Here is a 22,276-nt window from a genome sequence, read left to right on the forward strand (position 1 = left end):
CCATAAATTAAAATCACCACTATAACCAATATTTTGGGGGAGATACTTTGAGTGTGTGCAAGTATCCTGTTTCTTCTTAAAGCTTCTCCCAATTTTTAAAATAATCTATCAGCTGGTAACTCATTTAGGACCTCTTTCAATTTTGCTGAAAACAAATAATTGAGAACCAACTGAGAAATCAAAATATCTAAGTATTTCTAGTCGTTCTTGTGTCTAGTATATCAATCTTTGTACTCTCTGGGGCAATACATCATAGTAAGATTAGATTCAGGAGGTCGGCCTTTCTTTTGTAAAGTGGGAGAAGGGCATGAGGCAATTTTTTAGGAACTAAGTGGTAAACACTGATTTCCTGAAAACTGTCCTGGCCTGAACACTTACAGGGGGTTGTATCCCCCAGTTTTATAATGACTCTGAATGATTCCACTCACTGCAATGATTTCACCTAACAAATGCTTAAATTTTTACCTTTAGTTCATATCTGTTCCTTTCTCTAAGGACCAAACTTCTTAAACTCTTAGATCCTCCAGCATCTGGTTTCCTAACTCTCGGGCTTCATTTTCCAACTCTTACAATATTAAGCGGCTTGCAACTTCCACAACACACAGTACTCCCCGCCTCTCCCGCCTGGATAATCCAACCACATCACCCCTCCGGCTCTCGCCTGCGGTAGCTGAGGCTCTGGATTCAGACTGTCCCATCTCTAGAGGCCACTTGGAAACGTACTCACGGTGGCAGATCACTAGGGCAATAAAACAAACTACTTCTGGGGCGCGGCGTCAGAAGTAAGACGTTTTCCACATTTAACAGCGAGGAACGTTTGCAAAGCACACTACGGAGTTTAAGTCCGTAGGCAGTCAGTGTTCGTTCTCAAGGAGTCTCATCTGCACGGTGATTTCTAGTCTGGGCCACGAAAATGCGTAGCGTCCACCAATGGAATGAAGTCCTAGAGGAAATCCAACTAACATTAAAGCCTCTTCAGTCTTCACCTTTCTTTGCCTGGAGGGATCCGAGCCCCGAGGCCCCGCCCACTTCTGCCCGCCTGCGGGACCTTAAAGTGGGTCAGGAGTGCGCATTTATCAGGCAGGCAATGGACCCACCACGGGCCTTTACTATTTGAAGATTAAGGAGCCAGTCAGCAACTCGCGCGAGACGGAGATAGTATTCTCGCGAGGAGTCTAAGAGACGGCAGTGATGGCGGCGGCGGGAACCGGACCGGGACCCGGAGTGGGTGCAGCACCTGGCCCGGGAGCGGCCGCAAATGCAACAGCGACGGAGGAAGTGGAGACGAAGCCGGTGGTAGCGGTAGCAGCCGCCCTAGCCGGAGAGGGGACATCTGCTGCTCCAGCAGCGGAGCCCAGTTCCGGAGAGGCCGAAAGCGGGTAAAACGTCCTGCAGCCGAAGGAGGACACCGGGAGGGAGGCCCGCCCACCTTCGAATCCCGCGGCTCCTAGGAGCCCTCCTGCCCGCCCCCTTCGAACCTGGGCCCTGCAGTCAACGGCTCGCCCTGCCCCCTACGGGGCTGTAGTCCCACCTGCCGCTCCGCCCGTCCACTCGGAACTGTATCTCAGAACACGCCCCTTTCCGCACCTTTTCTTGGTTTGTAAGAACCAAGTTTCTTGTCCTGTCTTCCGCCTTCTCACCCCGGCAGGGGGCTGGTAGTTCAGTCTTCTAGCTGGAAGCTCAGTCTTCTAGCAGGAATCCAACTATCCCAAAGAAGAAACCACTTTGCATTGCCAGAGTGGAAGAAGTTGCGGTCCCTCTGAAACGGAGTGGGAGAGCTGGACCTGTGTGAACCTACCCCAGAAACCAATTCCATCCCATGTAGATTTATCCTAAGGGCCGATTAGGCTTCCCTGTACCCCATGGGCCTGCATCTGTCAGAGCCACATTCTTCCTAACCTTGGGCATTGAACCTGGGAATGGGATTAGCTGAAAAAACTGAGTGAAGATCAGAAGCACTTTAATCATTCTTTTTGAGAATAGGCGTTTTGAAGTTAGCTTCTCTTGAAAATTTTTACTTGAGTGCTTTCATTATCTTATAGAGATGCAAACTCTGTTGATGTAAGTGGTGGTTTGGAAACAGAATCCTCTAATGGAAAAGATACACTAGTAAGTATTTCTTTTTGGATATTTGTAAGGCAAAATAGGGTTTATGTTTCAAGTTTTTAAGCGAGTCAAAAATATAATCAGGTCAACTAACTTGACTCTTTGATTGTTCCGTGGACACAGGAAGGTACCGGTGATACTTCAGAGGTGATGGATACTCAAGCGGGCTCCGTGGATGAAGAGAATGGCCGACAATTGGGAGAAGTAGAGTTGCAGTGTGGGATATGTACAAAATGGTTCACAGCAGACACTTTTGGCATAGATACCTCGTGAGTATTTTTTGTAGTCTTTGTAAGAATGGCTTTGTAAAATAGGTCTCAACAGGTTCAACAGTTAAATAGTTTGTAGGCAAATATAAATGCATAGTATTTCCTGTTTCTCCTAACCCTTGTTCAGTGAGTAGTAGCATTTGAATCAGGAATTATTTTACTGTGCATGTTTTGTACCTAGTGAGAGCACAGCTCTAGTAGGTACATATAAATACATTTGAGACAGTGTCATTTAAAGTTGGTATTGGGTGTTGTGGATTTTGGGAAGAGGGTTGGTGTACATGGTGGAGGATGCTTGGTTTCAGAAATTTGATATGACCAGTGCCTCTTCATGCCTGAGCCATCCATCTATTTTTAGCTTTTGGCTTCTAACTCACTTCTTTATGTGTCCCTGTTTTCTCTCCTCAGCAAAACCTATTTCTAATCTTTTACCTCTTCTAGTGAATTAAAATCATTTTCTGATTGAGAATGAAAGGTTTCCTATCAACAGCTAGCAAGGGACAATTACTGACTCATTGTCTATGGAGATAATTGTACTGCTGGTTCTCTATGGTTTTCCTTATGGTCCATATTATACAAGTAAATTTAGACAAGACTATCTCAAAATATGGCTGTATTATTAAATTAATCCCCTTGGGTGGTACTGTGATGAAATACCTTTATAATTTGTTGTGTGCTTTAGTTAAGAAGTTAAAGTGGGTTTTAGAAATGCTAATGTTGCAATTAACATGTGACCAGTGACCTAGGAAAGAATGTTTACAAAAGAAAGAAAAGTACTGAAGGATCAGGAAGAAAGACTTGGTCTTGATGGGAAGATCTGTAGGGAAAATAAACAAGCTAAGGAAATCTGGTCACTTAAAAAAGACCTAAAATCTGGCCTCTTTTGCCAAAGAGAATTGATTTGGATAGACAGGCTCTAAGAAAGGAAATTTACCAGAGAGATACCTTAGTATAATCCAGGGAAGAATCAAATCACAGTTCAGAGTTTTGATAGAAACCAGTTTGTCCCTGAATTTGACATGTTATACTTAAAGCCCATCTGAGTGAGACAGTTTTATGACTAGATGAAGGAACTAAGGTAGCATGGTATGAAAAATGCTGCTCTAACCACTTAATTGTATTTGAATTAAAGAACTATATACCTACCTACTTCTGGTATGAGACTTTGCTTTTGTAAGTGAGCTTGTCACAATGGGCTGTTTAACATAAGGGGTTCTAGAGAGAAGTAAACATAAAGGAACTCAATATTCATAAGAATGTTTCTTAATTCTTTGGTGGCAATGGACACATACTTGGGAATCTTCTTTTGAGGCTACCTTAAGCTAGTTTCAGCAAAGTCAAAGATAAACCTGCCTAGTGAGACTAATAGACTAATTATCATCTGTAGGATTCATTTGCTAATGTGGCAAGTAATGTTTTTTGACTTCTGTGTTATCTTCTTGAATAATTATTTACATTTGTAATCTTTTTATACATTTTGTCTGCCCTTTCTAATGTTATTGGCACTTTAAAGAGATAGTGAAAGATATTTAAATATAATTTAAATAGAAATATGTAAATACAGAGATATTTAAAGAGACTACTTTGTCTTCTTTCACAACTGGCATGCAGACTCTTTTTAATAATCTAGCTTGGACAAGGTGCCAGTGAGAACCTTTCAGATTCTGAATTATCCACTATGGCGGATACTGTCTTTTTAAATATTTGTGATAGAAAAATCCAGGTATTGTAAAAATATAAGCTCTGTTTTGATTTTGGTGATCTTTTTAAGTTATACAGTTATTTTAATAATTAACATTATTATCTAACTTTCATTGTTGTTTTACTTCTCATAAAGAAGTCTGTGTTCAGAAGTTCACTAATTTGTACAGTTTGGCTGTTCTACAGATCTTGTCTACCTTTCATGACCAACTACAGTTTTCACTGCAATGTGTGTCATCATAGTGGGAATACCTATTTCCTCCGGAAGCAAGCAAGTAAGAACAAACTCTAGAATACTGCTTAAGGATTGTCCTCAAGTTAGCTCGAAAGAAAAGGGGTTTGGGCTTAGCAAAATCAGGAAACCTTTGCCTGAAAGCTGGTAGAAGTTATATTGGGCTTTTGCTCTGAATAATTGTTATTGTCCATTTCAGATCAAATGATGACTACTTTTTGCTGCTATAGTTGTTAATTTGTAGGCCGTACAGTTGAATATTTTTTTGGTAATAATATAGTATTATAGATAACTTTTCCTTCCTTTTTGTTTTTGATAGACTTGAAGGAAATGTGCCTTAGTGCTTTGGCCAACCTAACATGGCAGTCCCGGACACAAGATGAACATCCGAAAACCATGTTCTCCAAAGATAAGGTAGAGATGGAATTCAAGTAATTGCAACTATGCTAAAGAATCAAGTGGAACTTCCATATATACTCTTCAACAATAAGTACTTTTCCCTAAATTCTTATGAACATATGACTGTAGGTTCAGTTATTACTTTGTTTTTAATTCATGTGATTTATTAACTTGTGTGTGCACATTATGTCACTTGGCATAGCTTTTAGGATGAATCTTTAAATAGTTTTGGTTGGTTTTATAGAAGCAAATAACTATCTAGCCCACAATTAATAATCAGATCTTGAGGTGAACCTTCTTAGCTTAGTATACCTGTTTTTATAGATGCCTGTCACAGATTTTGTTGAGAAAAGACAGTCACAGATTTTGTTGAGGAAAGGCAGTTTATGCATGCTATTTATTAACAATTATCTTATTATTAAACTGGAAAACTGCATGACAAAAATCAGGATTCGAAATTAGATGAGTAAATCATCCATGAGCCCTTCCTACTATGATTCATGGTAAGAAATATGAAAATTAAGTAAATTTTAAAATGGAGTTTACTTTGTGACTTAGTATACATTCATACTTACCCACTTTCATTTAAAACTGAAACAAAAGTTTCACCTAACAGTGCTTACCCTCTGTTTTTTTCCCTGTGCATTGATATTTTCTATTCTAGTCAGTGCTAGTTTTGACCTAAAAAATTGATTTTATAACCCAATGTTTGCGACCTGCTGTTTGAAAGACACTGGTATTTGATGTGTAGTGAGATCAATATGTAGTTAGGATCAGACTTTGGCAAGGGACTTTTCTACTAAACAGAAACTGGTACTTAATCCTATAAACTGAAGGAGTCAGCAGAGAGGGTCTCCTCCTGACCTTTTTTTTTTTTCCTGCATTAAAAGTGCTTTAGAGGTGTGCTGTGATTGAGACTTGTTTTTTTTCTCTTAGTTTTTTTCCCAAATTATTATTTTGAACTTTTCAAACATATAGAAAAATTCAAATAGTACAATCAACATCTGCTTATTCTTCACTTAGTTGTTAATATTTTACTACATTTGCTTTATCTTCTGATATATATATTTTTTCCTCTAGGATGTATAAGACTAGGTTATAGCTATTATACTTTACCCGATATTCTCTCATAACCACAATATGGTGATCATAATAAAAAAATTTAATGTTGATGCAATACAATTGATATATGCAATTTGTATTTTTTTATATGTGGTATATATTTATGTTTTCTCAATATTATTATTTCTCAATATTATTATTGTCTTAATAATATCCTTCATAGCTTTTTCCTCCATCCAGGATTGGTCAAGGATTATACATTCTGTTTAGTAGAGTCTCTTTTGTCTGTAATCTAGAACAGTTTCTTTACTTATTTTAAAATCTTTGTTTCTTTTGGTCTGCTGACATTTAAAATTTTGAAGTAAAAGTTTTTGAAAAAACTGGGCAGTTTAGCATGATGTTCCCAGTTTGCATTTATCTGATTGTTTCCTTGTGATTAGGTTCAGGTGAAACATTTTTTGGCAAGAATGTTATTTAGGTATTACATGTTTTTTCATGAATCATATCAAGAGGCATAAGATATTTGTTTATTTTATTATTAGTGAGCCCAAATTTGACTACTTGGGTGAAGAGGAGGTTTCCACCAGATTTCTCCATTGTAAAGACCTTCTTTCTTTGTAATTATTAAATAATCAATGGCATTGTACATTGAGATTATTTGACTGTCTTGTTCTAATCCTTTCAAGCAGTGGTTTTAGCAACCTTTGGTTATTCTAGCTTGCATCAGTTAATAGAGTGTTGTAAAACAATACATTTATTGGTTGCAAGTCTTCTGTAAAAAAGAATTTTTTTTTTTAATTACCACTGTGGATTTGTGGATTTTTTAGTCTACTGGTTTTCAGATTCCTGGATTTCTGTTGCTCAGATTTGACTAGTGTAGCCCCATCTAGGCTGACTTCTGAAACTTTTTGATATGTCCCCATAGTTTTTTAACTCTTTTTACTTTCTGGAACAGTAAAATATTCCAGGCTTCCTTTATACATTTCCTGGTTCAATCCTGGTTTCTTTTAGTAAAGGTTTGGTTTTCATGGTACTAACTCTAGTGGAAGATGTTAGTGGTAGACTCTAACTCTGGTGGACTATGGAAAATGGTCTAGAATGGGGGAAAGTTGACACCAGAAGATCAAGTTCAGATCTTCTGTTTTAGTCATGCAAGCAAGAACTGGTGAGGAGCACAATCAAACCAGTGGGGATAGAAAAGGAGGCCTGATTAGTGAGAAATTTCTGAAAATTTAAAACTAATTCGGTGACTTGTTAGATGTGAAAGTTGCATGAAAAGAATCAAGGATGACTCTACTGTGTCTAGCTTATTGATTCTGAGCGATAGGTGATTCTAAGTATTAAGAGCAAGAATAGAAGTCTGCAGAGAAGATATGTGAGGTAAGATACAGAGTTTACTTTTAAGTAACAAGAAGTTTGAGGTACCTGTGGAATGTCCAGATGGAGATGTCTAAGCAGGTAGAAACAGAAACTCGGGAGAGGGAATAACTTGGTAGTCATTTTCCAGATAGCAACCAAGAGAAGAAGGCGGATCTTTTCCCTCCATCTGAATTGTAAGCCCCATGTCACTAAGATTTGTATATACTTGTTTAAAATTCCCCACAATCTATATGTTGTTTGCATACAAATATATATTTGTTCAATGGTTAAGACTAAACAAGGATTTTTTTTCTTGATTCTGCCAAGGTCTTTGAAAATACTACAGTTTTCTTGTGAGCATAACTTTGAAACCAACTATAAAAGTTTTAATATATTTTGTTTTTAAAATTAGGATATCATACCATTTATTGATAAATACTGGGAGTGCATGACGACCAGACAGAGACCTGGGAAAATGACTTGGCCAAATAACATTGTTAAAACAATGGTAAGTAGACTAAAGTCGACTGGACTCAGCATTTAGGCAGTGTTCTTTATAAGAATTAACTTCTCTTGAAATAATGTGATCACTAAGAAACTGAGAAGAACTTAGTATTAAATCTTAGATTTAATTGTCACTTTTAATAGTTTTTACACAAAATGTGTTAAGTTGCATATTGTGTCTAGCTTATGATTCTGAGTGATAGGTATTTCTAAGTTTTAAGTGAACATCACCCATGGTAGTTTTATATACAACACTGAAATCTTTGTCCACTGCACTCTTGAAGTATAATTTTATATTGAAATTGAAGATATTTTTTTCTTTGATATAAAAAACAACAAATAACACTGTTCTAAACATTATTGTCCTTCGAATTAAAGAGTACCTGAAGAGAAATCAACAACAGTGCTTATCTCTGTGGAGTGAAGGGATAGGTGGGGATTATGAAGGACTTGGCTCTTGTTTTTTTAAGATCCTCTGTTGTTTGAATTTTTTGATGATCATGTATTAATTTTCTAATCAGAGAGAGAATACTGTCTTTTGGAGATTATACTTAGGAATTGGAGTTGGTGGTTGATCATCCATTCAGAACTTCTTTTAAGTATGAAAGTTTCAGTAATACTAAAATACTGTCTCTTTTTAGAGTAAAGAAAGGGATGTATTCTTGGTAAAGGAACACCCTGATCCTGGGAGTAAGGACCCAGAAGAAGATTACCCCAAGTTTGGACTTTTGGATCAGGTACATAAATATGCTCTGTATCCATTCCCCTTTTGATTTTAGACCACTTGGGAACAGGGAATCACGTTTGTTTACATTTTTATAGTTGCCACATGTAACACACTGCCATTACATGCCCATGTTATGGCGGGCTTCAAATAAATGGTTATCGTCACATGTGGAAAGAATGAACACTCAAACCAGGAGACTGGTGTTTTAGCTCTGGCTCCTCCCCAGAATGTTATAGCTTTATACATATTATTCTTACATTTTTTTAACTTTAGTTTCCTCACTTGTAACACAAATATACCATTCCAATTTATTCCTAGTTTTTCCCATCTCAAATTTTGCTCTTAAAAATTCATTATTGTAAAAAAAAAATATTGCGAAGAATTTTTCATAACTGGCATAACATGCAGAAAAAGAAAATTTCTACTCTGTTTAATGGCAGGGGTCACAGTTGGCATCTCAGAAGGTCAAATCTTTTAGCTGTACTTTAAAATGTTTAATTTGCCAGCATTGAAAATTCAGTATTTCACATAGAAATTCAAGTTTCAGTTTTTTCTTGTAAAATGGAAACATCTGATTACACTGGGCCTGAATTCCACCAAGGAGCTGAATACTGAGTATAAGGGGCTTAAGCACTTTCAGTTGGCCATTGCCACCCGCCTCCCTACATTGCCATTCATCGCCATTCTCAAACCACTTTGGCCTTACTTGTTACTTGCTAATCCTGAAGCATCCAAGTTTGGGACCCCTGCAAGTTTCAGACTCTAGGATTGTCAGTTTTATTTCTCGGTTTTTTGTTGTCATTGTTTTTCTTGAGCACCTAGATTGGTTTTCTTTTATAGCCTCCCTTCATAATTGAGTGCTTTTCTCTCTAGGATCTTAGTAACATCGGTCCTGCTTATGACAACCAAAAACAAAGCAGTGCCGTGTCTACCAGTGGGAATCTAAATGGTAAGTGTTTCAGTGTCTCATTGATGAAATACTTGTAAGCTGTTGAATCCAAATGTGCCTAGAATTGGGCATTCTTTGGGTTGGCTCTTAACTGGACATTTAATAAGATGCCTTAAGGTCTCAAACTCAGTTTTTAGGAGCTAGCCAAGGATTTGATGGATGGTAGTAGAGAACTTTTTGTCACTTTACATCACAGTTTAGTCTTAAGTGAAACATGTAGCATAAAATAATGTACAATTTTAAGGTCAGGTTTACTGTGTTTATATTAGATTCCCCATCTGTATCTTCATAACTGACACTTAATTTAGATTCAGTTGCTCTCTACTCTTTTTCATTAATTCAGCTGTTAATTAACAAACTTCCTATGACCATCTTCTCATTTTCTTGCCCCAAAACTTCAGCTTATTCACATAGCAGCACTTCTGTATAGATCACCCACGGTAGCATGCTTTTTCTATCAGTAACCGATCTAGTAGCAAGAATGCCCTTCATTACTAATGGTGATCTAATGAGAGTGGGGTTGCTGGGTGGTAGCTAGCTAGTTGTTCATCTGACATCATTAACTTGTTTTTCGGAATGGCAGCATCTTAAATATGTAATCATTTTCTCTTATTAATATTCTAGGATTGGAAATAGCTAAGTGTATTGTTTATCTTTTTACACCATTATTTTCCTCTTTTAATTGTTAAAATTTGACAAATACATGGTACCACTTCTGTTCTTACAGGTGGAGCCTCTTTTGGAGGTGAATTCCTCCTCTGTCTTCTTTCAGCCTCTCAGACTTAAGTATTTTGTGGTTTGGAAAATGCTTTTTTGCTGAGTTGTGGTAGAAGCTAAAACTAAATTAAATTTTTAAAGCATTGTGAAAATGGTGGCAATAGCACTTAATATGAAACAGTAGTTCCAGTTTAATGTTAGTAATTAAAAGCTTGTACATTGTCATATTCTGCCTAACATGGCCAGCAGTTCCCTTAGTATTGCTTATTTTGTTTAACATGGAGCTAAAAGTTCTCTCTTAAAAATAATTGAAATGTAAATGACAGTAAAAACTTCAGTTTTTTGATTAAGAATATCAAACTAGAGATATTGATATTGCAACAGTTTGACATTAAATCTTTTATAAGAAATAGGAATAACATCTGATATGTTCATAAAGGGAAGTTCTGCATAAATCTGGTCCTGTATTTGCAGAATATGACCTGCCCTCAACGTCTTGATCCTTTTTATTACAGCAGAACTGCTGGTAATTTTCAAGCTTGCCCTAAATTAAGATACAGTACTCTATGCAGTTCTTTACATAAAGGTGTTTTCCTGCAGTTCAGCGGCATTTTCTGGAAGATAGGAAAACAAACTAATTGAGAGGAATGACAACACTGGACAAAAATTTCAAAGTACCTGTTTCAGAAATACACAAGGTAGTATTCCTTGTGGCCTTAGTATGTAGCTAATTTTTTAAAATTATGTAAATTATCTATTGATATTTGCTCTTAATTCTATAAGCACGTTAGTCTAACCTGAATTGTATACATTGGCGCAATCCTAATAATTGTTGTAAAAATCGTCTACTAAATTTAAAGCTGCCTTTCTTTCTTGTATCATGCACAACCACAGTGGATACTTAGCAACACTGGAGAGAAACACCTTTTCAGTACTTCTGTTTTTGTTTTCCATGTCTGATGTACTTTTGTCTTGTTGGATATTCAAGTTAAGTGCTTTTGCAAATATCGTGCCTTTATTATGTTTATGAAATATAGATCATATGTAGTTCAAGCAAGTGAACATCTACTTACAGTGAGGATATTCTCTCTTAATGGATGTTTGTTTATTGACTTGGGTAGACAAAAACTTAATCTTTGCAATTGTTTTTAGCTGTGGTATTTGCAATCTGAATGAGTGAAAATGCATTTGTGTCACATCCTCAGAAAATGTACTAGTAGTTGCAGTTCACTAAGAAAGGAAGGTTGAAAATATAGCACAAGTTCATTTGAGCTTACTGCCAGAACCCAGTGTTCTGGGCTGTGAGACGCTCAACAGATTCATTGAGAACGAGGGTGAAATCCAGTATGCTTCCGGGAAGGAAATCCTCCTATGGTGTTACACAAATGCACATTGAGAGTGTTAGTCCCCATGGAATTTGAGTATCCACATGGTGTTATAACATAGCTCATTTCATTGAAAATGATCTGCCTTCTGTTCAAAGGGGGAATTGCAGCAGGAAGCAGTGGAAAAGGAAGAGGAGCTAAGCGCAAACAGCAAGATGGAGGGACCACAGGGACCACCAAGAAGGCCCGGAGGTGGGCAGAACACTCACACCCCTTTCACAGCTAATAGGGTATTCTTTGGCACTAGCAAAGCCCATGTCAATGGGAAAAAAGCCAATACTCTTCAGTAGTTCAAATGTCTGGAGCTTTAAGAAGCCTGTCCATTCTTCTCAAATCTTGAGCACATGAGAGATACAATAACCCTGGGCTAGATACTCTATTTTATAAACTTAATACTACATAAACTAGCCCCAGGGCACCACTCTGTTGATTTACCAGGGGAGTAAAGTTCTAGTAAGGCATCTTGAGAAAGGCTGGATGTGGGGGAAAGAGGGCGTGAAACCAATAATGAAGTGAATCCTTTTCATTTCCCTGTTTTACCTGCAGAGGGCAGAATGATCTGGTTGAGTAATGAAAAGCATTTGTGAAGTTGTTTGTGTTCCAGCTGTAACCTAATAAATCAGAGGCCTTTCTTAACAGAATTGAAGGCAATTGAGCTAGAAGGGGTTTTAGTTTCTTGATTTTATTTTTTCCTTTCTACAGTGACCCTTTGTTTTCTGCTCAGCGCCTTCCCCCTCATGGCTACCCATTGGAACACCCATTCAACAAAGATGGCTATCGGTATATTCTAGCTGAACCTGACCCCCACGCCCCTGACCCTGAGAAGCTTGAACTTGACTGCTGGGCAGGAAAGCCTATTCCTGGAGACCTCTACAGAGCCTGCTTGTATGAACGGGTTTTGTTAGCCTTACATGATCGAGGTATGTAAGGTATTAATGTTCATGTTGGACCTAGCGTTACCCTGAACTACTGTCATCATTTTTGATCAGTCTAGAGTTAGATATACATATCAGTCTGTAACTACTCCTTCACTCCCTGCCCTGCCCCCCTGCCATCTGTAGACTTAGCCAGAATGTACAAGAAGTAATTTCCTTCTTTGTGTCTTCCTATAAGCTCTAGCCATTTGTATATATGGTTTAGTAAAGCTTTCTATTTTAAACTAATTTTAAGCTTACAGTAAAGTTGCAGAAATAAGAGTTTCCATCTACCCATCAAGCTTGTCCTAATGGTAACATCTTATGCAACCAGGTATAATTATCAAAATCATGAAGTTAACGTTGGTAAATTCTATTAATGAAGCTGAAGACTTTATTTACATTTCACAAGTTTTCCCACCAATGCCTCTTTTCTAGGACTTCATATTGCATTTAGTTATTTTCTCCTTAGTCTCTTTGCAGTCTCCAGTAGTTCCTCAGTCCTTGCTTGTCTTTCATGACCATGACACTTTTTAAATATATTAATCAATTACTTTGCGAAATGTTTCTCAGTGAGGTTCTCTCTTTTTCATGATTGGACAGAAGTTTTGCATTTTTTTGAAAAACACTACAGAAATGAGTCTTCAGCATATCATCTCGTGGAGTTCATGATGTCAGTGTTTTCTTATTGTTATATTGACCGTGATCATTTGGTTAAGGTGGTTTCTGCTGGCTTTTTCTACCATCTTTCCCTTTGTTGTTAATAAATATCTTGGAGAAAGATACTTTCAGGCTATGCAGATAAATTGTTTCTCTGTAAAAGTTTTACCCACTAATTTTAGCATCCATCAGTGGACCTTGTCTACAACAATTATTAATGTGGTGTTTGCCTGATGATTTTTTATTTCTTCCTTCCCATTTCCATTTATTATTTGCTCGATTATTTATATCAGTGTGGACTCATAGATATTATCTTATTCTTATTCTGTGGGATATACTTTATTTTGTTGCTCAAATTATTCCATCTCGGCCATTAGGAGCATCTTGAATAGGCTGGTTCCTGTGTTCTTTTGATAAACCTCATCTCTCTCTCTCTCTCTCTCTCTCTCTCTCTCTCTCTCTCTCTCTCCATACGCTGAACACACACACACACACACACACACACACACACACACACACACACACTTCCTTACTTTCTGGTATTAAAAGATGTTTCTAGCTCATCTGGTATTTTCCATGCTCCAAGCCAAGTAACAGCTACTTCTCCATGAGCCCTGGCTCCTTTGATTTGAGAATAGTATTTGAAAATTAGACTGTTAGGTATGCTCACTGTCACTGGGTGTCGCTTCTAGACTCTGGCAGTGGGCAGAGGTAGGAAATGTACATACACATACTGGCTGACTTGTACACATGTGGCTATACTAAGTTTACACTGATACTGTGGATTCCAGTCAGATACTGCAAGTTTGTTCCGTCTTTCCACCTTTCTTTATTTGTAACAACTTTCTCCAAAGTAAGAGACTTAACTCTAAATGTCTGCAGTGTATTGTTTGTTCAGTTCTAATATGCACATAAAGTAGCTTCAGAATTGCTGTCTCCTTTGAGAAACATTCACTAACTAGATGATAGCATTTATGTACAGCTTTTTGTCTTTAGCCTTGCAGTGTCCCATTAAGATACTGTTAACTTGGATTAGTTCTTTTGTTCCCCACCTCCTTCAATGTTGTTGTGTTTTTCATTTTTAATAGTGTTAGGTTCATTTGTTATTGTTTGTATGTCATTTTGATTTAGGGTTCTCCCACATCTCCAGCGTGGGAAACATTTCTATGGTTTTGAGAGTTAGAGTCGTACAGAAAGGTTTACTCAACATGTCACCACCTCCTCACCCACCACATACACCCTCTTCCTTCCTCCCCTTTTTTCCACCATTTTCTCACTCATGCCCTATAGGTAACCAATCTCTTTAGTTTCTAGTTTGCCCTTCCTGTATTTCTTCTGCACAGATGAGCAGATACATGTATATTTCCTTTTATCTTCTTTTTTCATACATGAAGAGCAGCATACTGTAGAAACTCTTGCATTTTGCTTCATGCAGTTACTCCAGACCAGTTCAAAGAGATCATCCTTTTTTTTTTGTTTCTGTTTTTAGCTTCATGATGCTCCATTATCTGGATGTACATAGTTTATTCGTATGGGCATTTAGAGTGTTTCCAGTATTTTGCAGTCACAAACAAAGAGGCAGTGAATAACCATGGGCATGTGTATTTTTGTATTGTCGGTGGTATATTTTCAAGGTAGACTTCTAGAAGTGGAATTGCTGGACCAAAAGGTAAGTGTATACATAGTTTCATTAGATATTGCCAAATTTCCCTTCAGAAGGTTGTGCCAGTTTGCATTCCCACCAGCAGTGTAGCAAGTGTTTGTTTTCCCATAGCCTTGCAAAAGAATGTGTTGTCTTATATTTTAATTTTGACTCTTCTGATAGGTGAAAAGTAGTATCTCAGTGTTGTTTTAACTTGTATTTCTTAGAGTTTGAACATTTTTTCATGTTTAAGAGTCCTGATCTCATGAATTATCTGATTATGTTTTTTTATTTCCCATTTTTCTATTGAGATTTTGGTCCTTTGTTTCTTTATATATTAGGGATATTAGCCCTTTGTCTGTGGTATGTGTTGTGAACATTTCCTCCCAGTGTGTCAGTTCTTTGACTTTATGACTTTTTCTGTCATGTGAAACTCTAATATATAGTAGTTCTTTTAATGACATAATTTATTCAGTTATTAACATAACATTCATTATCCTTTAGAGTGTGAAAGTGAATTTAACTTAACTACTTTTAGAGAAATGTAGTTCATGAATTTTTGTTTTTCTAGAGTATCAATGCAAAGTCCAGATAGATATTCTTTAACCCATAAATGCCTCAGTTTTTGTCTCTAACACGGATTTTTAAAAACATTACTACTGCCATTGTCACACCTAAGGTGTATTCCTTCATTATCTAATACCTGGTCCGTATTCACATTTTCATGGTTGTTAAAAACATGCCTCTTTAGATCTCATTTTTAGCTCTTAAAAAACCAGTGTCATTTAAATTTCCAAAAATGATTAAAATTCTTTTCTATTAAAAGTAGAATTGCCAATGCCTTGACCATTGAGAAGGGTTTCTTTGTAATAGGTCCTACATTTAAACTTTTTTCCTTAAAACGTGGTATTGTACATTAACTTTTACACAGTTCTGAGCACTTAACAAAATTTGGAAAGTATAAGATTTTTCAAAGTGAAAATAAAATATACCTCTTTCAGTTGTTTGTTTGAATTGGGTCTAAACAGATTCATGTTTTATTACATTTGGAAGCCTATTATTTCTTGGTTTAATGCTAAAAACTAACACTTGTATTGATGCTTATTGTTTGAAGTAATGTAATCCCGTGGTATAAAGTCCATTATATATGGATTTGCTTGGCTCATGTCGATGACAAGCATACTTTGAAAGTTGGGAAGGGCCAAATAAGTGACTTCTGGATTTAAGAAGTGAGACTTGTCTTATTTCACTATACATAATAGCTGTAATTCTAGAGATGAAAAAAAAAGTAAGAACTGGCCTTTAACTTGATACGTAGTATAGCAGTGGCAGCCTGCTATTTATGCGGAGCCTTATAAAAATTAATGATAAATCTATATTGTGTTCTTTAAACTTTTATTTTGAAATAATCTCAGACTTATAAAAAGGTGGTAAGAACAGTAGAAAACTTATCTGAATCATTTGAGAGTAAGTTGTCATGATGCCCTCTGACCTTCGAGAATTTTATTGTGTATCTCTTACAACCAAAGACATTCTCCTTGTGTTAGTAAGCTAATGCTGTATAACAAAGTACCATAAAACTTAAGAGTCTAAAACTACAAATGTTTATTATTATCTCCCACAGTTTCTGAGGGTCAGGAATCTGGGAGCAGCTTAGTTATGTGTTCTGGTTTAGAAAAACTCATGAGGTTGCAGTCAATCTCCTAGCTGGGGCTACTGTCTCTGGAAACTTGACGGGACTGGAGGATCTATTTCCAAAATGGCCTTAACCAAGTGATCAAAGTTTAACATCACTATTTTGACATCAGTGCTTCCTTATATGATGCACTGAGAGCCACAGCATCACTTCTGCGTTGTTCCTGACAAAAAGGCATAACCCGGACTTAAACAAGAAGAAACGTCAGACAAACCAAAGTGAGTGATATTCTACAAACTAAAGTGACCAGTACTCTTCAAAATGTCACTGTCATGAAAGGCTTGAGGAACTGTCCCAGATTGAAAGAGACTAAGGAGACATGACAACTAAATGAATTGTAGGATCTTGGATTAGACCAGAAAAGGGATATTATGTGGATAATTGGCTTAATTTGAAGATCATCTCTTGACTAGTTAATAAGATTGTATTAATGTTAGTTTTCTGGTTTTGATAATTACATCGTGGTTATAGATGGTGTTAACATTTGAGGAAGCTGAGTGAGGACTCTTCGAATGTCTGAAATTGTTTCAAAAAGTCTTAAAGGATGATTTATTCAAATCAGGATCCAAACACATGACAACTGGTCTATTGTTTTTGAGAGAGTAGACAGTATAATTAATTTTAACTTGTCCTCTTAAATATAATCACATGTAATAAAAGCTAGATTACCTAACTTTCTTTTTCTTTCTCTCTCTTTTCATCTGTATCTTAAGTGGAGATTTTTAAACTCCTGAACTAATATTTCCAATTCTTGACCTGATATTTCATTTTGTTTTACTGGAGTTTAAGGGACTCGTGTTTTTGTGGCAGTTGTCTCCAAGTACCTCAAATAAGTTGCAGGCCTTTATTTTTTCTATCACCACAGCTCCTCAGTTAAAGATCTCTGATGACCGGCTGACTGTGGTTGGAGAGAAGGGCTACTCTATGGTGCGGGCGTCTCATGGGGTACGGAAAGGTGCCTGGTACTTTGAAATCACGGTGGATGAGATGCCGCCAGACACTGCTGCTAGACTGGGTTGGTCTCAGCCATTAGGTAAGCTCGAGCTATAGTATGGACATTGAAGCAAGTAGAAAGGAATAGACCATCTGGCTGAGCTTTACAGCCTTTGGTCTTCCCAAACTGTGAGCATAAAATTCCATTTCTGAGGGGTTAGGTAGTTTGCAGTTCTTGGAATATTTTTATAAGTCTGTTTGTGAGAAATAGTTTGTTAGCAATTTTATAAAATTGACCCCTCCAGAAAAGGGAGTAGAATCTAGCAAACCAGAATTGAGTTGAGGTCTTCTGATTTCCTATGTATCTTTTTATTGAGACAGGCAACCTTCAGGCTCCCTTAGGTTATGATAAATTTAGCTATTCTTGGCGGAGCAAAAAAGGAACCAAATTCCACCAGTCTATTGGCAAACACTACTCTTCTGGCTATGGACAGGGAGACGTCCTGGGATTCTATATTAATCTTCCTGAAGACACAGAGACAGCCAAGTCACTGCCTGATACTTATAAAGATAAGGTAAGTTTGTCCTCCTGGATTTGAAGACCTGTGGCAGCCAATACCTGCAGCTATGGCCTTTTGTGATGCTGATCCACCATTCATATATTTTCCAACATTTCATTATGAAAATTTTCAGACATAAGAAAGTTGAAAGAATTTAAAAGTCAGCGTCCAAATACCCATTACCTAGATTCTACCATTAACATGTTACCCATTTATTCTTCCACCCACCCATCCATCCATCTTTTTTAAATGCACTTCAAAGATTTTGCAGACCTCAGTACACTCCCCCTTAAGTTCTTCAGGATGCACATCATTAGCTAAAGTTCAACCTCTTTTTAGGTTTTTTGTTTTTTTTTGACATAAAGTTTATGTAAAATTAAATGTCCAAATTTTAAGTGTACATTCATTGAGTTTTTAGTTTGACTCAAACCCCTATCGAGACATAGAATCTATCATCACGGCAGAAAGTCCCTCATGTCCTTTCCCAGTTGACCACCACTCCCACCTCCATAGAGGCAACTGTGGTTTAAAATAGTTTTTCCCATCATAATTCTGTTCTGTAGATTTTTCTTGTTCTTGGTCTTATATAAGTGGAACCATGCAGTATGTAGTCTTTGTATCTGGCTTTTACTGTTTGGCCTGATGTTTCTGAGGTTCATCCATGTTGTTGCATGTACTTGTAGTTTGCTTTTTACTACAGAGTAGTATTCCATTGTATAACTATACTGCAGTTTGTTTATCCAATTTCCTATTTTTTTCAGCTTTATTGAAATATAATTAATATATAACATGCCCATTTTCTCGTTGACACTTGGGCTATTTTCAAGGTTGAGGCTGTTAGGAATAAAGTTGTTATGAACATTCTTGAACAAATCTCTTTGTAAACGTGTTTTTATTTCTTTTGGGTCAATACCTAGAAGTAGATATACATAGAGTAGTTATGTATTTAGTTTTATAAGAAATTATCAAACTTTCCATTTCTACTAACAGTGTATGAGAATTTTAGTTGTTCCAATTTTGTTGTAGTGAGAGTATATATGTATTTATATGTATGTTTCCTCACATCATAAAGGCCTTTTTTGAAAATGTTTAACAAATGTGCCATCTGGTACTCTTTAAGAAGCACGTGAGTTCAAAATCTCACAAAGCTAACTCCACAGAGACTTAATTTCTTTTACAGAGCACATGATTCTGCTGTTTGTGTGATGTAGCTGATGCTTCATTGAGTCTCTTTCTCTCTTGGTTTTCAAGGCTTTGATAAAGTTCAAGAGTTACTTGTATTTTGAGGAGAAAGACTTTGTGGATAAAGCGGAGAAGAGTCTAAAGCAGACTCCCCATAGTGAGGTGAGTCATGGTCTCAAAAAATGTCAGAACTATACGACCTTGAAGATTGAGGTCAACTGTCTAATCATAAAAGTAAGGAAAAGGAGACCCAAAGGAGAATGAAGGGATTTTCTGATAACACAGTTTGCTAGCAGCAGAGTAAGCTCATTCTTTGCCTGTTGTGTTTGTGTTCTTTATATGATAACATGCTGCTGCTATTGGAAGGATGACCAGGTTCTTTCAGGAACACTCCATAGAGAAAAGGTAAAAACAGTGGTCTAATAAGGAAATCTATGAGTGATTGAGGAAGCAAATCAGAGATATTTATTCTTTTATTAGAGGGAGGAACACTGGAATAGGAGAGGAGGAAACCTTGTCATGTGACTCAGAGGCTGCCAGAGCTGTAATGGCTCATTCATTGTCCTCCAGAGCTTTCCCTACTTCCCTTTCCGAGAGTTACTGGAAACATTTCTGCCCAAGGTCATAGCATAGTCAAAGAAGGGCCGACACATCTGGACCAGCTGCAAGGGCCAAAAATAGAAGAAGGGAAGGAAGAAAGTTCTGGGCTGCAAACATTTTTCCATAAAAATCCTGTGAAGCAACCTGTAATAGTAATAGAAGCTAATATAGGAGGGGAAAAAAACCAGGGTTCTAGTTGTTTTAGGAAAAAAATAGTGAAGGGAAGCAGTTAATAGACCAAAGGATGATATAGCCATAAAATACAGCATAACATCTCAAATAACATCATTTGGTTATAACATTGATGAGATGCTATAGGAAATTAACTCTTATTTATGTCAGTTAGCCTATGGTAAAATTGATTTCAATACATTTCGTTTCACCACAGTTCCAAGAACCTTTTGACGGCGTTAAGTGAGGACTTAATGTATAGCCAGGGAGAAGATAGCTCTTGCTGGGAAGAAGAGACAAAGTTACTTCAAGATAAGGAACCTTTTCCGAAGTCCATATGTAGTGGTTAAGAGAGAATATTGAGTAGTTTTGGGAAATAAAGGACAAAGAAAATGAGGATTCAGAAAGTGACAGAATATCCTAAGAGATTTTCGAAGTAGAAGTGCAGAAGTGAAAACTTGATGCAAAGGGAAGGGAACAAATAAGCGTAAACAGTTATAGTTCCAAGGAATCAGTAGACCAAATGCTTTTTATAAATATAGTATAATGAATGATAGAAAGTAGAACTGTTTGGTATAAGTAGCATAGGAATGCAGAAACTAAATAAACCCGAGGACAAACTAGAGTAGTGCATATAAATATGATTATATAAGATGTTATTACATGAGCTATATGCTATTCTTGGAATACATTATTACCAATATCCTGGCAGAATTTCTAAAATGTTCTCCAGGTGAGTTCTTTTTTAGTTTGTTCTGTTTCTAAATTCTAAAGTAAAACCATGGTTTTGTTTCAGATAATATTTTATAAAAATGGTGTCAATCAAGGTGTGGCTTACAAAGACATTTTTGAGGGGGTTTACTTTCCGGCCATCTCACTATACAAGAGCTGCACGGTATGTATCATCTGTTCATTCTGTGAACAGAACTTGAGGGAAATAAGTGAATGATTGTGATGAAAGAGCCATTGACTGAGTTCTAAAAAGAAATCTGAATAGCCTAAGAGTGAAATAATAATGTTTTCCAACTGTTAACTGTTTGTTTAAGAAACAGTTGGGTGTTTGGGGAAGTTTTTTGCTTAGATAGGTTAAGATCTTGGAATTCCTGTGCCCCATACTTGTCCTTTGAATGTACTGTATTGTAAATGTTATTGTTCAATATAAAAGATATGAAGTATGTATGTACATAAATCAATTTGGTGTTACATGTTATGATAACCCACCATCAGTTTGTAACTTGATTTAAAAAAAAAATGATTAGTCTGTCAGTTAGCCACCATGGAAATAAAATAAGGAAATCTTTAGGTTATAAACAGAAATCAACACAAGTCTTTTATTAACCTAATTCTTGATGGACATTATGCACATTAAGGTGTTGGCCACTCTTAGCATTATTAATATATATCATTTGTTCCAGTTATACTCTGAATATCACAGCTACCTTTAAAGAGAAAAATGTCCCATTAACTTTTTTATATATTCTTCTTTTGTTTTTTATGTCTGCTTGAATTGAATTTATCCCAGGTTTCCATTAACTTTGGACCGTGCTTCAAGTATCCTCCAAAGGATCTCACTTACCACCCTGTGAGTAACAATTAAAAATGTCCACACGCATCTTCACCATCTTCATTAATTGCTATAGTTATTCTAATCACCTGATTCCCATGTTTCTTGTTCCTCCCACAGATGAGTGACATGGGCTGGGGCGCTGTTGTAGAACATACTCTGGCTGATGTCTTATATCACGTGGAAACAGAAGTGGATGGGAGGCGGAGTCCCCCATGGGAACCCTGACCAGGTCGCTCTCCATTTGCAGATGTGGACTTTCTGGGGAATAGTATTGGGGGATTTCTTTTTTTGTTTGCTTTTTTAACTGTCTCAAATATTATCCCAAAGATCCTGCAGAACACAGTCTCTGCTGTTAGCAAGTTAAAAGACTGAGTAGGACTGGGAGACACTCCCTGCCCTTCAACACTCTCCCCGCTTCTGGTGACTGCTTTTATTTTTGTGTGCCATATGCCAACAACTGCTGGCCCTAGGATCCCAGCAGGTCCTTGTGAAACTGGTGCTGTGCCATGTACCCATCCACTGGGACTTACTGTCTTACTGTATTTTTTAAGGAATGTATAATCTTGTCCAAGTAGCTAACTTATTTGAAGAGTTTTTTGTGTGTGTGGGCATTGACTCCATCCAGCCTGATCTCCAAGGAAGTGGTGGGCCTGTTTTTGAGAACAATTGAAAGCAGTGGCTGTACATTCCAAACCAATCTTAAGAGCTCTTTTCTTTTGGTGTGTGATTGTTTTTATTATTAATTTTGAAATATACTTTGGAACACTGGGATCTCTGAAACTACTAGGGCTCTAGAACTATAATTGTGAAAGGAACTCGCTTGCAGCTTTAACAATTAGAAATTCTTCCCAAATAAAACTTGTGTTCAAGTATGTGTGGCACTTTGCTTCCCTTTCAGTTGAGTTCCTCTTAGTGACAGTGTCAGAAATGTGGGCAGTGTC

At 37.0% G+C, this 22,276-nt stretch overlaps 1 protein-coding gene across 2 annotated transcripts; it reads left to right on the top strand.

Moving 5' to 3' along the window:
* Nucleotides 1-1,138: 1,138 nt before the first annotated feature.
* ASH2L (ASH2 like histone lysine methyltransferase complex subunit) lies at nucleotides 1,139-22,214 on the top strand. 2 transcript variants are annotated; one of them, XM_011372283.2, is made up of 16 exons: nucleotides 1,139-1,379; nucleotides 2,043-2,109; nucleotides 2,230-2,375; nucleotides 4,263-4,351; nucleotides 4,628-4,722; nucleotides 7,541-7,636; nucleotides 8,274-8,369; nucleotides 9,233-9,308; nucleotides 11,509-11,602; nucleotides 12,113-12,330; nucleotides 17,188-17,355; nucleotides 17,637-17,830; nucleotides 19,067-19,159; nucleotides 20,565-20,663; nucleotides 21,291-21,350; nucleotides 21,453-22,214. In XM_011372283.2, exons 1-16 carry the CDS (start codon nucleotides 1,192-1,194, stop codon nucleotides 21,558-21,560), a joined length of 1,887 nt encoding a protein of 628 aa, XP_011370585.1. In that variant the 5' UTR covers nucleotides 1,139-1,191; the 3' UTR covers nucleotides 21,561-22,214. The 2 variants fall into 2 exon arrangements, with proteins under 2 accessions (XP_011370585.1, XP_023394287.1); XM_023538519.1 differs by lacking the exon at nucleotides 1,139-1,379 and adding an exon at nucleotides 1,485-1,596.
* The last annotated feature ends 62 nt before the right edge of the window (nucleotides 22,215-22,276 follow it).

Source organism: Pteropus vampyrus, unplaced genomic scaffold, assembly GCF_000151845.1.
Source record: "Pteropus vampyrus isolate Shadow unplaced genomic scaffold, Pvam_2.0 Scaffold8, whole genome shotgun sequence".
In the NCBI taxonomy this organism is placed as follows: domain Eukaryota; kingdom Metazoa; phylum Chordata; class Mammalia; order Chiroptera; family Pteropodidae; genus Pteropus; species Pteropus vampyrus.